General features: G+C 38.0%; 1 protein-coding gene across 1 annotated transcript in view; it reads left to right on the top strand.

The window, feature by feature from the left end:
* adgrl3.1 (adhesion G protein-coupled receptor L3.1) overlaps nucleotides 1–14,238 on the top strand; it is a 207,760-nt gene that overhangs the window by 149,743 nt on the left and 43,779 nt on the right. Inside the window, exons 7-10 of the mRNA XM_052127560.1 lie at nucleotides 1,605–1,901; nucleotides 4,262–4,359; nucleotides 5,424–5,609; nucleotides 8,172–8,210. Coding sequence (XP_051983520.1) covers nucleotides 1,605–1,901; nucleotides 4,262–4,359; nucleotides 5,424–5,609; nucleotides 8,172–8,210 — 620 coding nt within the window. The remainder of the gene's footprint in view (nucleotides 1–1,604; nucleotides 1,902–4,261; nucleotides 4,360–5,423; nucleotides 5,610–8,171; nucleotides 8,211–14,238) is intronic.

The raw sequence follows: 14,238 nt of genomic DNA on the forward strand, positions 1-14,238 counted from the left end.
GGTTTTCACATCATTTTGTAGCAAAAACTCTAGGCTACAAGAGCCAGTTCTCAAAAGTCTTGTGGACATTTATTTATTATGTGTTATATGGCCTTATTTCAATGAAATTTTTTTTTAGTTTTTTCAAAAACCATGCATAAATGTTATTTTCTTAAAAATACAAACATGTTCACACATGTTGCTCACATATTATTTTAGCCCAGTTTGTGCTGAATACAGTGTTATCAGACTTTAGCCATTAATATAAACATATTAAAAACTTAAGCATCTGAAAAAAGCACAAATGTCAAGGCATGTCAAAACTTCTCCAGGGCTCAAAACCCCCTCAGACCCCAGAGGGTTAAGGACCCTCAAGTCAAGGTGTTGGAGTGGCCATTACAACGCCCTGACCTCAATCTGATAAAAAAATGTGTGGGCAAAACTGAAAAAGCATGTGCGAGCAAAGAGATCTACGTACATACCTGACTCTTACACCAGTTCTGTCTGCAGGAATGGGCCAAAAGTCTAGCAATGTATTGTGAGAATCTTGTGGAAGACTACCCAAAACGTTTGACCCAAGTTGAACAATTTAAAGGCAATGCTACCAAATACTAACAAAGTGTATGTAAACTTCTGATCCACTGGGAATGTGATGAAAGCTATAGAAATAAAAGCTGAAATGAATCATTCTCTACTATTATTCTGACATTTCACATTCTTAAAATAGAGTAGTGATCCTAACTGACCTAAGACAGGGAATGTTTTCTATGATTAAATGTCAAGAATTTTGAAAAACTGAGTTTAAATGTATTTGGCTAAGGTGTATGACTTCAGCTGTATTTTACCATAATAACTCCAATGTATTTTAGATTGTGCTGTGAGGTTCTGAATAAAAGCACTTATCAATATCATGTTGAAAATGAATTGTTATATTTTCATTTGATTCAAGTTTTAATTAATGTTTTTATTTAAGCACCATTTTGATGATAACATTTAAATAAACTTGATATTCAAGTTAGAAAAAAGGTAACTGTATCAGCGAAAAAAAAATAAAAATGTATTTGTACTCATACTCGGCCTAAAAAAAATGTTATAGGGACATCCCTAATTATCAGAGATTTGAAACTAAGAAATGTTATGAATAAAATGAATAAGGAAAATTTAAGATTCTGCACTATTTCTACAGTAGATCACTAACAAACCAATGTGTGACAATTCTTTGTACAATAGGTCAGATTTCCTTCCATTGAAGCACACAAGGTGCTCTTTGAAACATTTGCAAATCATAATGGGATAACATGGATGTGACGAAGAGGAGGGCGTGGCCGGGCCATAATGATGGCCTTCCCGCCATGCCCTCCTCCTTGTCAAAATGGATTATCAGTTTTTGCACAAAATTGTGGAGTCCATGTGAGCTTAAGTGCAAGCTGTTATTAAAGCAAAAGGGGGTACATACCAAATAATAAGACATTTTGAAATTCATGTTAATTTTTCACGGTTTCGCTAATATGTATATGCTGATAATATCTTTAATACATTTTTTTTTTTTACTTTGTAGTTTTTTCTTCTATTTTTTAACATTAAGTTAAGTTACGGTATAAGTGTTAAATATCTCCTTCTCTCAGATCCTCCTTCTTCAGTCCTGCTGCCTGATGCGCCTCCTCCAGTTCGTAGCTCAACAACTCCTCCTCGGCCATATACGGGCACGCTTCGCCCTACTCTCACTACTACCACAACAACCACTATGGCTCCGCCCCGCCGCCATAACAACATCCTCCCAGAAGCCCTGACACGGTCGCCTCCCTCCCCGCAGACTCCAGTCACTGTTGACTATTGCTCTCCACGTCTCACTGCTGAAATCTCCTGGCCACGGACGCACCAGGGACAGGTTGCTAAGCAACCATGCCTACCTGGCACCATAGGTTAGTGAGCGAGTGATTAAACCATTAATAGTGTCAGTGTTTGTTTGAAGGTTTACTTTGTTCATTGTCACTGCTTAGGCATAGCTGCATGTGTGTTTCTGTTTTTACTGTCATTTATTATCTCCGTGTTTAGAGTTGAAGTCATGATAAGTATTTCTTTATGTTAATAGTGAAACAGTAGATATGCTGTTCAAATTAGGATAAAAAGAGTTTGGAAACTTTCTGGTTGGCAAACCTAGTGGAACATGTCCATTAGGGCTGCATCTAACGATTATTTTTGTTGTTGATTAATCTATCGATTATTTCTTCGATTAGTCGACTAATCTAACGATTATTTTTCCAATTAATCTAATGCATATTTTTGGGATTAGCCGATTTATCAATTAGCAAACTTTCCAATAAATAATAAGTACAACTTCTACATTAGTATTTCAAACTTTTATTAATTCATTTTCTGAAAAATTTTTTGTATCTGTCCCTATTCAAATAAACAATAAATAAATAAATAAATACACTAGATTACAGCCTAGGCTACTGTTAATATGTAAATATAACGTTATTGTTTGTTTTTGAAGTCTACATTAGAGACATGCGCGGGACGGATTTCTCCCTTAATAATTCCTAAAAAGCGGACATCTCTGTTATTATCAATGAAACTGACTGCACAATGAATCTTTCATTATATCGATTTGCCAGTATGCAGAATTCAGCACTGAACAAAAAGTCCATTTTGAGCGGTGAGGAGATTCCATCTTAAATGCTTCTGATTGGCCATTGCGTTCAAGAAATCAACACATATGTCTGTGATTGGCTACATTGTTAAACGCTGCAAACATGTTATACATAGAAACGATTTACAGGCCAGGGTCTATCTATTTTGTTTTAGTTGTTCTTGTTGCTTTTGTGCAACAGATGAATGACAATTTATTTGTTTTGAGATGTTCAATTTATAGATTTCTATTTTGCGGGAGTCCCGCGAATCGTTTTATTCTCCCGCAACCAGCACACACACGAGTGCATTACCGCCCGCGCCCGGCCATCAGATCCCGCGCCGCACTCTGTTGTGTTGGGTCCCGCGGGAGTGCATGTCTCTAGTCTACATGTGCATACACAACTTTTAAAAACGGGCAATTTAAATGCACTGAAGGCTTCGTTGACAGATTTAAGTTGAAGTTATAAATGAAAGTCCATTTTATTGTCGCCGAATGGGCCAATAAATTACATCTGCACCGTTAGCAATTAACACTATTAACTAGCACACAAGCTGTAATAGCTGAAAAAAGAAGGTATGACCGCAACAACAACTCCAAAAACTCACTGTAATAAAGCCTACTACTTACCCAGCTGGCTCGTCGTTTTGAGTTCGCAGAGTCACAGGATGTTTCCTTTTAAGATGCTCGTTCATAGCAGTTGTGCTGCCATAGTATGACATTTCCGCTTTGCATAGTGAACAAAGCACCTTTCTGTTCGGCTGTAGTTTAAAGTATTCCCATACTTTGGATGATCGTGGTCTGGCTTTATGTGATAAAGCCAGATTGTCATTTTCACCATGAGCTGGAGCAGAAGCCGCCATTACTCGATATTTAAACGTAAATAATGAATGTGACGCGTCGACACATTTCATTCGTGTCGACGTATTTTCATAGTCGACGTAATCGATGACGTTGACGCGTCGTTGCGGCCCTACTTTGGATGATCGTGGTCTGGCTTTATGTGATAAAGCCAGATTATCATTTTCACCATGAGCTGGAGCAGAAGCCGCCATTACTCGATATTTAAACGTAAATAATAAATGTGACGCGTCGACGCATTTCATTCGTGTCGACGTATTTTCATAGTCGACGTAATCGATGACGTCGACGCGTCGTTGCGGCCCTAATGTCCATAGTTCATGTGATGATCGACACCTGTGGTTTAGTGGCGGCTTGTGCTTTTCAAAACTGGGGAAGCACAAATTATGGTTTTGGTGTCTGTAATGTTACTCCCAAAGCTACTAACAGTGAAATTACTTATCAAAAATAATTAACTAAGCTCTAAATGGTTTTTACAGAAAATTAGGCAAAATATCCTATTAAGAAAGCTGATAGGAGAATTATAATTATTTGGGTGAACTTTTCCTTTAAGTGTCCAAATGTTTTTCTGGGGCCATATATATAAACCTTTAATTCCTGTTACTGTGGTTAGCTCAGGTGTTCTGTCAGAGCCACCTCATTATATGGGCACTTGCCAGTTGTTGATTGACACATAGTAAATCACTTTTAAATCTCTTCCCCTGCTTTTCTGTCTGAGTGTGTGCAAGTTCCTGAGTACGTTTTTGTGCTTTATGTTGTGTTCATTGCGTTGTTTTTGTTATTTTTCAGGTGTAGCCACATTTAAGTGTTTGCTTGGCTACTGGGATCCAAAGGGACCTGATCTGAGCAACTGTACCTCACCCTGGACCAATCACATTACTCAGAGAGTGAGTACAAACACGGCAACATGGGAAATATGTTAATAAATCACATCAACCTGGGGCCTAGGTAGCTCAGCGTGTATTGACGCTAACTACCACCACTGGAGTTGCAAGTTCGAATCCAGGGTGTGCTGAGTGACTCCAGCCATGTTTCCTAAGCAGCCAAAATGGCCTGGTTGCTAGGGAAGGTAGAGTCATATGGAGAAACCTCCTTGTGGTCACGATTAGTGGTTCTCGCTCTCAGTGGGGCACGTGGTAAGTTGTGCATGGATCGCAGAGAGTAGCATGAGCCTCCACATGATGTGAATCTCTGCGGTGTCATGCACAGGGAGCCACGTGATAAGATGCGTGGGCTGACTGTCTCAGAAGTGGAGGCAACTGAGACTTGTCCTCCACCACCCGGATTGAGGTGAGTAACTGTGACACCACGAGGACCTACTAAGTAGTGGGAATTGGGCATTCCAATTTGGGGAGAAAAAAGGGATAGAAAAAAAGACACATCAACCTATTTAAAAAATTCAGTAGAGAACAATATGCCTATAGCAAAATCTCTGAAAGCTTATATTTTGGCCTGAAGTTTTTTTTTTACACACTGCTTGAAAGCTTATCGCAAAGAGCAGCCTGTAGCAAAACAGCTTAGAGGAAATTTTGTGTACAGCAAAATGAGCCAAAATTGAAGTGAAGATCAGCCTCAATTTATTTCATTTTGTGACAACATTGCGAATAGACGACAGTGCTGCCAAAGGTATTGTGCAACAGCAGCTTCAAATAAGTTGGCGCGTGTGTATGCATGCATGTGTGTGCAGTGAGAGTGCATCTGTGTGTTAAAAGTGTGATGATGACTAAAGCTTATGAATGGTAATGTGAAATGGGTTCCAAGGTACTACAGAGAGCAGATCAGAAAATAGGCAGAATCACAAATCTATGAAGCCATTTGTTCATCCACTTATTCAGCCATCAAGGGACAGAGAGAATAAAATCAATATACCCACATCTCTCTCTCTCTCTCTCTCTCTCTCTCTCTCTCTCTCTCTCTCTCTCTCACTCTCACTCTCTCTCTCTCTCTGTAGATGAGATCGGGTGAGACTGCTGCCGTGGTAGCGCGGGAGTTGGCTGAACAGACGAAGGGAGAGTTGAGACCCGGAGATGTTCCCTCTACAGTTAAAGCCATGGCACAGCTGGTGGAACTACTGGACGTACAGCTGCGTAATCTCACCCCAGGAGGAAAAGACACTGCAGCACGTAGTTTAAACAAGGTATACACGCTTCTAATAAACCACACATCTATTAGTAGTAATTACACCGTTATTACATATGTATTATGTGTTATTACATGTTAATAACACATTTGAGGAAGCTTGTTGGCTATGTGTGTTTCCTGAGTGTATTTGACACAACGACAGCCAAGAGAGAGAATAATGCTCTAAATCTGTGTGAAGTGCAGTGTTTTAGGCAGTAAACCTGTGGCAGTCCACAGATCAAAGTGTTTAAGGCCCAAATGGGAAAACTTGCTGTTAAAAACAGCTACTGCTCAATAGGCAGTAATCCTTACACACAAATAAGGACACACAAATTAAAAAAGCTCACGAAGCCCCGGTGTGTTTTTCCAGTTAACATATGAAGCCACGACATAAAAGAATAAAAGAACACACTTGAAAGTTACAAAGCACACAGATTAATTTTCGTATTTATTAGAAACATAAAAAAATGAAACTTTAAAGTGTTAGGTTAACATTTATATGAATAAGGCAAAGTGTATATCCTCTGTCCCATAACTGGTCACCATTTCTTTAAAGATTTTCATAATTTTGAATGAACTTTTTCCCTTCACTACCTCAATTTAAATACCATAGTCCTTCTGTGTGACATTAAGTAAAATTCCATCTCTCTCAATTAAAGGTATAGTTCACCCAAAAATTTGAATTCTCATCATTTACTCATATGCAGTTTAAACTCATGTGACTTCTTTCTTCTAAGAAAAACAAATGAAGATATTTTAATGGAGAAATGGTGGGAATATATCCATACAATATAAGTCAATGGGGTTCAACCCTAGTCTCGCAAAGCCAGACCTTTGACTAAAACGGCAAACGGTCTGAATGTTATAGCAGCTTAGATTGGCCAAGAACTGCCCACTTAGACAGGAAACAGTCTAACTGACATGTTAAGTGAACAGTCACACAGTGAACAGTTTTGCCATTACTTGCGGTTTAGGGGTGGGGTTACTGGAGAAAATTTATACCATAAAAAAAGACAGACATTGGGAAATAAATCATTTATATAATAGCAGTCTCTGCGAGTGTTTGCACAGAAAAAAACATGTGAAAATAGCAGAAATTGTGTAGAGAATCTAAGTACACAAAACCTAATCACAGAGAATTTCACTGACATAACTAAGTAAACAAAGCAGAATATGCAGCTCTATTCATGGATTTCTGATTTACTTTCTGCAATGTGCCTCAAACAAAAATCTCAAAAGCTCTCATTCTATCAACACGGAACCTTTTGAACACGATTCTGTTTCCAGGCGGACTGATAAAAAGTCCTGTATGCTTCCAATAAGATTTGTGCTGATTGTTTGAGAAAGCGTTTTCCAATTTTGTGTGCTATGTGCATCAGACATTAAAGCACAGACTGTGAGCAGATTAACAGCCCTGGCTAAAGCACAGGGCTGTTAATCAGAAGGTCACAGGTTCTAACCCCACAGCCACCACCATTGTGACCTTGAGTAAGACACTTAACTCCAGATTGCTCCGGGGGGATTGTCCCTGTAATAATTGCACTGTAAGTCGCTTTGGATAAAAGCGTCTGCCAAATGCATAAATGTAAATGTAAATGTTTCTGAGACTGAGACTAACACTTTCAAGCTCCAAAAAGGACATAAATACAGCATAAAGGTAATTCATATGACTCCAGTGGTTTAATCCAAGTTTTCTGAAATGAGCCAATTGGTCTTGGGTGAGAACAGACCAACATATAATACTTTTTCACTATTAATCTTGACATTGCATTCTTCTTGATACAATCGCGATAACACTTTCTCGTGCATGTGTGAGAATGATTAGAGAATGATAATTTTTGGGTGAATTTTTCCTTTAATATGAGGGTATTAAAGTGTGCTAGCATGAATAACAATTAGCGAAATTATGATTAATATAGATTTAAATGTAGTGTAGTATGTCATGCCACATGTCAACGCCCCAAAGTTATTTAATGTCAACTTCTCGCATGTTAAACTGCATTAACAATACAGTGCGTCTAAACACAAAGCAAAGATCAGTGAAACGTATTCATTCTCTTAGGACTCGGTCGTTCAACACACACACACAGAGCACTCTATAACCCCAAATATCACTTTACAAAGTTAAAACAGCCAGCCTCCTATTCAGTTTCCTATTACCTACATCCAGCAAAAGTGATCAATTACACAAACATCAGCTCATTCGCATTAAGACACAGACAGACTCCACTTGACCATTTGGACTTTATATACCTCAATGTTGTTTGTTTGTATGTTTACAGTATTATTGCCCTGGCAGGGACACATTAATGTTTTGTTGGTAGAGTTTCAGTTTCATGAGCCTGAAGTTGTCATGGTGACTAACTCAGTAATGGATTAATTTTGTCCCTTAGGGTTTGATACATAATCTAATTATGATTCCACATTATTTATTACTAAATGACTCTAGATTATTTCAGTTAATTATGGCTTGTTTCTTTGTTGGACCCTCTATGATTAAAAGTTTAATGTGATTTTATGTGTGTGTATTTGTGTTTGTGTGTTATTCTTAATAATGTTTTAATATTGTGTGTTTCAGCTCCAGAAAAGAGAGAGATCATGCCGTTTATTCATACAGGTACTTCATTCTGTCGTTATTTTGCATGGGGGTTTGTGTGTGTGTGTGTGTGTAGACTCATATTATTTTAGCTCTGTTCCACTGCTTACTAGGGTTGTCACGATACCCTAATAATGTCTTGTGGTGATACATGCTAAAGTACTGCAATACCACTCATTTTGTTTGAATAACAGGCTGAATGACGTAGCTGTTCTGTTGTATTCATTCTTTACAGTTCCATTTAGATACTATTGATATAATGTTTTATCAAATGTCACAATGGTTCTGAAGTTCTGTCTTAATTTCTTCACTTCCACACAGCAATGCAGTGTGTTCCAGTTTACCTCACGTTTAGAAGAAAACAGAACAAAGTCTATGTGTTCTTGTATGCCATCTGCACTATGGAAACATGCGTCGGATGGAAGTCTTTTGTCGTTTTTAGTCTTAGTCTTTTATAATGAGCTTTGTTTTTAAAATGCTGTCAAGTTGCACAAGGAGTTAAAAAAATATGTCTTGAGATCCCAGCGTTTTGTTGGAAAAAGTATTTTTATTAGGTCTTTTCTTTTTTTTTATTAGACCTATCTATTTTTTAACAGTACTTTATAGCGTTGAATGAATTATGCACTCACTGAGAACTTGATTAGGAACACATGTTCACCTACATATTCATGTGAGTATCTTGTCAGCCAATCATGTGGCAGTAGTGTAATGCATAAAATCATGCAGATATGGGTTCAAGAGCTTCAGATAATATTCACATCAACAAAAATCTCAGTGATTTCGACCATGGCAGGATTTTTGGTGCCAGACGGGCTGGTTTGAGTATTTCTGTAACTGCTGATCTCCTGGGATTTTCAGGCTTAACAGTTTACTCAAAATGGTACTAAAAACATCTAGTGAGCGGCAGTTCTGTGGACGGAAATGCCTTGTAGATAAGAGGTCAACGGAGAATGGCCAGATTGGTTTGAGCTGACAGAAAGGCTACATTAACTCCTATAACCACTCTGTACAATTGTAGTGAGCAGAATAACATCTCAGAATGCACAACACATCGAACCTTGCGTCGGATAGGCTACAAAAGCAGAAGAACATGTCAGGCACTTTATTAGGACCATAGTGTTCCTAATACAATGCTCAGTGAGTGTATTTATAATCTGAATTTCTCTCGCCTCATCTGTCATCTTGGATTGATTTTTCAATTACCCTGCTTGCATTCCAGTATTGCCTTCTTTGTGAAGAATGATGCATTGTAATGCTGCCTACGTAGGCACCTTGCAAAGTTTTGGAACAAAGCAAATGTCTGTGCTTTTTTTATTCATGCTCCCTATCACCTTACAAACGTCTACATACATGGCTAAAGTTTTCCACTGAAATGTTCCTTTATACTTGCGTGGAGCGGTATCTGTCACAGCATATGAATCATATTGTCTGTTTGTGTGTGTTCGAGCGTCTGTGCTCGTGCCCGTGGGCAGCATTTTTTGCATTTATAAAAGCAGTATAATTTTTTCTCCTGAGAAAGCAGTGGTGATGTCAGCACTGGTCAGCAGTGTCACATCAGGCGACTGATAAACACACACACACACACATAGACTTGAGGAAAAAAGCACAGAATAATGTAGATAAGACAGAGAAAAGCTCAGCAGACTGAGTGAAAGCAGAAGCATGAGAAGAACTGATTTAGAGTATGAAAATGTCTGACTCATATCTCAAACTGAGCCAGACCGCTCAGACAACCCTGCCAATACATGAAAGATTTATACAGATTTTTACCCCATGAATTAATGGAAGTATAAATGATATTCCAATATTCTGTTTTCTGGTTTAAACAATTTGTTGAGAAAGAATGAGCCAATCAAAACATCAAACGATCCTGCTGACTCAGACAGAACATTCTGGGACAACTGTCCAAAACAAGTTGCTGACATCAAGCAAATATGGATTCTCTCAATTCGTCTCGATATTTTTCATATTGTCTTTTTACTATATTCAAAATACATATTGATTTTATGTACTGTATTTGCACTGAAATGGCTTAAAATTGTGTTTCATGTCAACCAAACAGCCAATAAAATTCAGAATGTGTGATGCAAGAAGTTAAATAAAGTAAAAGGGGCTGTCGATTTCATGTGTTAATTCAGTATAATTAATTATATTAAAATAATATGTTCAAATTTCTTAATATTCATACCTCCGGACCGTAATAAGGAATATTACACAGCTGGGCTAGTGCAGCTCTGAATGAAGGAGTCTCAAGACTCGAAAATAAGTTTCGAAATATGTTTAACTTCACACAGGATCCTAAAATGCTGTAAATGATCCGCCGCAAACAAAGTGAGACCCTCAAAAGCATCAATTGGATGCATTTGTTTATAGATGTGTCCTTAGAAAAGCACTTGTAATAAGTCTACCTTGGGAAGATTGATGAATTTTATTGCAAAATGGATTGCTGTGGACTGAAGTCAAGGACATAGATCAATGGTATGAAAATAAACAATAGGTTGCCTCTAAAGCTACTTTTGTTTTGCCAAATGAATGCTGTACTCTGCCTCTATATTTTAATGTATTTAAATTATCTGAATTATATATATGGGTGGCTGTGGCTCAGTTGATCGCAGGGTTGGTGGTTCGAATCCTGGCCCACACGACTCCACATGCCGAAGTGTCCATGGGCAAGACACTGAACCCCAAATTGCTCCCAATAGCAGGCTAGCACCTTACATAGCAGCTCTGCCCCCATTGGTGTATGAATGGGTGAATGAGATGCAGTGTAAAGCGCTTTGAATACTGTTAAGGCTTAAAAAGGCGCTATATAAGTGCAGACCATTTACCATATTTTTTTATATATATATATGTATCAAAATAATAATAATTATTATATAATTATTTCAATATGATTAATTATCATTATTTAATCATTATATTTTGAATTATTTTTATTCGGTGGCCAGCATATCACAAAATTAATTTGATAAAAAAATTGAATGGATTGACAGTCCTAGTAAAAATCAATATATAATTTAAAAAAAATAATAATAATTTCTTCCTAATTTGGAATGCCCAATTCCCAATGCGTAAAGTCCTCATGGTGGCGTAGTGACTCCCCTCAATCCGGGTGGCGGAGGACTAATCTCAAGTCCCAAGTCTGAGACCGTCAATCCATGCCTCTTATCACGTGGCTTGTTGAGCGCATTACCATGGGCCCCACCGAGGAGTGAGAACCAATTATAGCGACCATGAAGAGGTTACCCCTTGTGACTCTGCCCTCCCTAGCAACCAGGACAATTTGGTTGCTTAGGAGACCTGGCTGGATTCACTCAGGATTCGAACTCACGACTCCAGGGGTGGTAGTCAGTGTCAATACTCACTGAGCTACGCAATGATTAAGACACAAAATAATCATTGCATGTTTTGCACACAATTATTTTGCTAAATGAACACTAAAAGAAGTTATATTTCTCATGTATTTGCACCAGTACTGTATATCAAAACATAATAAACAGCAATATTTACATACATATATTTTGTAATATTTTTAAAAATATATTTACACAATATACATTACATTTACATCTGTACTAAAAGATTTAATAAATGGAAGAATTTATGAGAGTTTAATTTTTTTAATGATGTCGCTGAGTCAGAGTTATAAATCGATTCATGATTTGGTTTGAACTGACTCATAGAAATTATATGAACTAACCCACTATAATGCCATTTTGCTGGTGAAGTCTAAAGTCATTAATAAAACATTAGAGCTGTCAAAATGTATATGTTAACGCATGCTATTAGTTATATAAGTTTAACGCATAAATTTTTCTTAATCACGATTAATGCATTTACAGTTAATACAGCATAAACCAGCATAAACACTGGTTGGAAGGGCGGAAACTTTGTGATGTGTCTGTCCGGAGTTATTACACTGACACACACACACCACAAACACACACAAGATTGATTTAATGTCAGTGATAAAGTCATGGGGAAAGAAGCTCATAATGCAATTTTTTGTACAAAACAAGCCTAGATGGAACTTGTGAAAGTATTTTTCAACCTAAGTAAGGTGCATTGTAATTACCACATGAGCACGTCAAGTCTTAACTATCACCAAAAGGTAGAATGAGAAATTTTTGTCAGCAAGCGCTTTTCATGTGGAGTTCAAAGCGGGGCTGACACCCTGACACGAATCATGAACACGGCTTCATGATTGCTGTAACAAAGTGGATAGCCACAGTCTGCTGGCTGAGGAAGAGAGTTTAAGAGATTAAATCCCCATTGCAATTAATATGCAACCTATGTGGGGACTAATTCTTTCAATTAGTCAACCTACCACTTAAACTTTGGGAATTCAACTGGGGCCTGGGTAGCTCAGCAAGTAAAGACGCTGACTACCACATATGGAGTCGCAAGTTCGAATCCAGGGTGTGCCGAGTGACTCTAGTCATGCTTCCTAAGCAACCAGTTGGCCTGGTTACTAGGGTGGGTAGAGTCATGTTGGGTTAACCTCCTCGTGGTCGCTATAATGTGGTTCTCGCTCTCGGTGGGGTACGTGGTGAGTTGTGTGTGGATGCTGCGGACAATAGCGTGAAGCCTCCACACATGCAAAGTCTCCGCGGTAACGTGCTCAACAAGCCACGTGATAATATGCATGGATTGACTGTCGATCTGTCAACTGAGATTTGTCCTCTGCCACCCAGATGGAGGCGAGTCACTACGCCACCACGAGGACTTAGAGCACATCGGGAATTGGGCATTACAAATTGGGGAGATAAGGGGAGAAAAAAAAATATATATATATTTTTACTTCAACTGTTTACATATTAAATATACATGTTTTGTTTTTCCTAAAATGGAAATAATTGCCTTTTGAAAAGAAGTATATTTAGAGTCAAATTTCAGCTCTTTCAAAATCTGTGAAACTACGAAAATGTATGCAATCTAGTTGCGCTAAAAAAATGAATCGACTGACGGCACTATAAAACATCAGTTTTAACGCTTTCATACAAGCCGCATGACAGGGACAGATTGAGAAGCAAGTCTAAATGCACAGTCTTTGGAAACTTAATGGCCAAAAATAAATGTGCATTAACACCATCAAAATATTCACAATGATGCTTTTTATATCACCAGCAAAATCATTGAAAATATATAGTTAATATCCTAATTCTCAGTGGTCATTTAATAAAGCAGTGTGTGTGTGTCTTTACACTGGATTAGCTCCTCAGCTTCAAAGCATTTCACTTCTGCTCCATTTACCAAGTCTGTGGAGAGCTGTGTGTGTGTTGTGTGTGTGTGTGTGTGCGTGCATGTGTGTGCGTGAGAGAGAGAAAATAGAATGTAACAAGAGTTTTTAAAAATCTCTTATCTCACTCTGCAGTGTGAGCCCCCAAGTGTACACACACACACACACGTTCCCCTGACCTCTTGACACACACTGTCAGAAGATTTCATGAGCAGTTTTGTGAGGAAGTATATATAACTCTCTCTTCGCTTACCTTTTATCGCAGACGTGTCTCATCTCAGTCTCCCCATTTTCTCTCTCATAAAAGGGTCATTACTTTAGTGGTGTCAAACTGAATATACTCATCCTGCCACACACACACAGTGCTCTACTGTAACTGGGGCAGAATGATTCAACCCAATGGCAAGATTAGCCTGCAGCAACCTAAAAGACAAATGACAAAACATCCCTCTGTCCATCCCTATGGATGAGTGCACTACAGTGAGAGAAGTTAATTACACATTTCATCGGTACACATTACAGTATATTATACGCTTTATATGTGCAGTAATAGTTGTTATAATAATGCAAGGTTGTGAACTTCTATAGAGACATGGTCTTATTGTGTTAAAAGGGATTTGACCCAGAATTATTCCACACAGCTTCTTTGTGAAAGTGACAAATACATGTGGACCGCTTTACTTTATGAATATCAATTTAGTCCATATGATTATGGTACAGTTCGCTGCACTTTTTCAAATGACAAGCAGAATTGTAATGTGCACGATATAGTCTTTTATACACAGCCTTTTTAATAAACTACCAACTTAA

Source organism: Xyrauchen texanus, chromosome 5 (genome assembly GCF_025860055.1).
Source record: "Xyrauchen texanus isolate HMW12.3.18 chromosome 5, RBS_HiC_50CHRs, whole genome shotgun sequence".
In the NCBI taxonomy this organism is placed as follows: Eukaryota; Metazoa; Chordata; class Actinopteri; order Cypriniformes; family Catostomidae; genus Xyrauchen; species Xyrauchen texanus.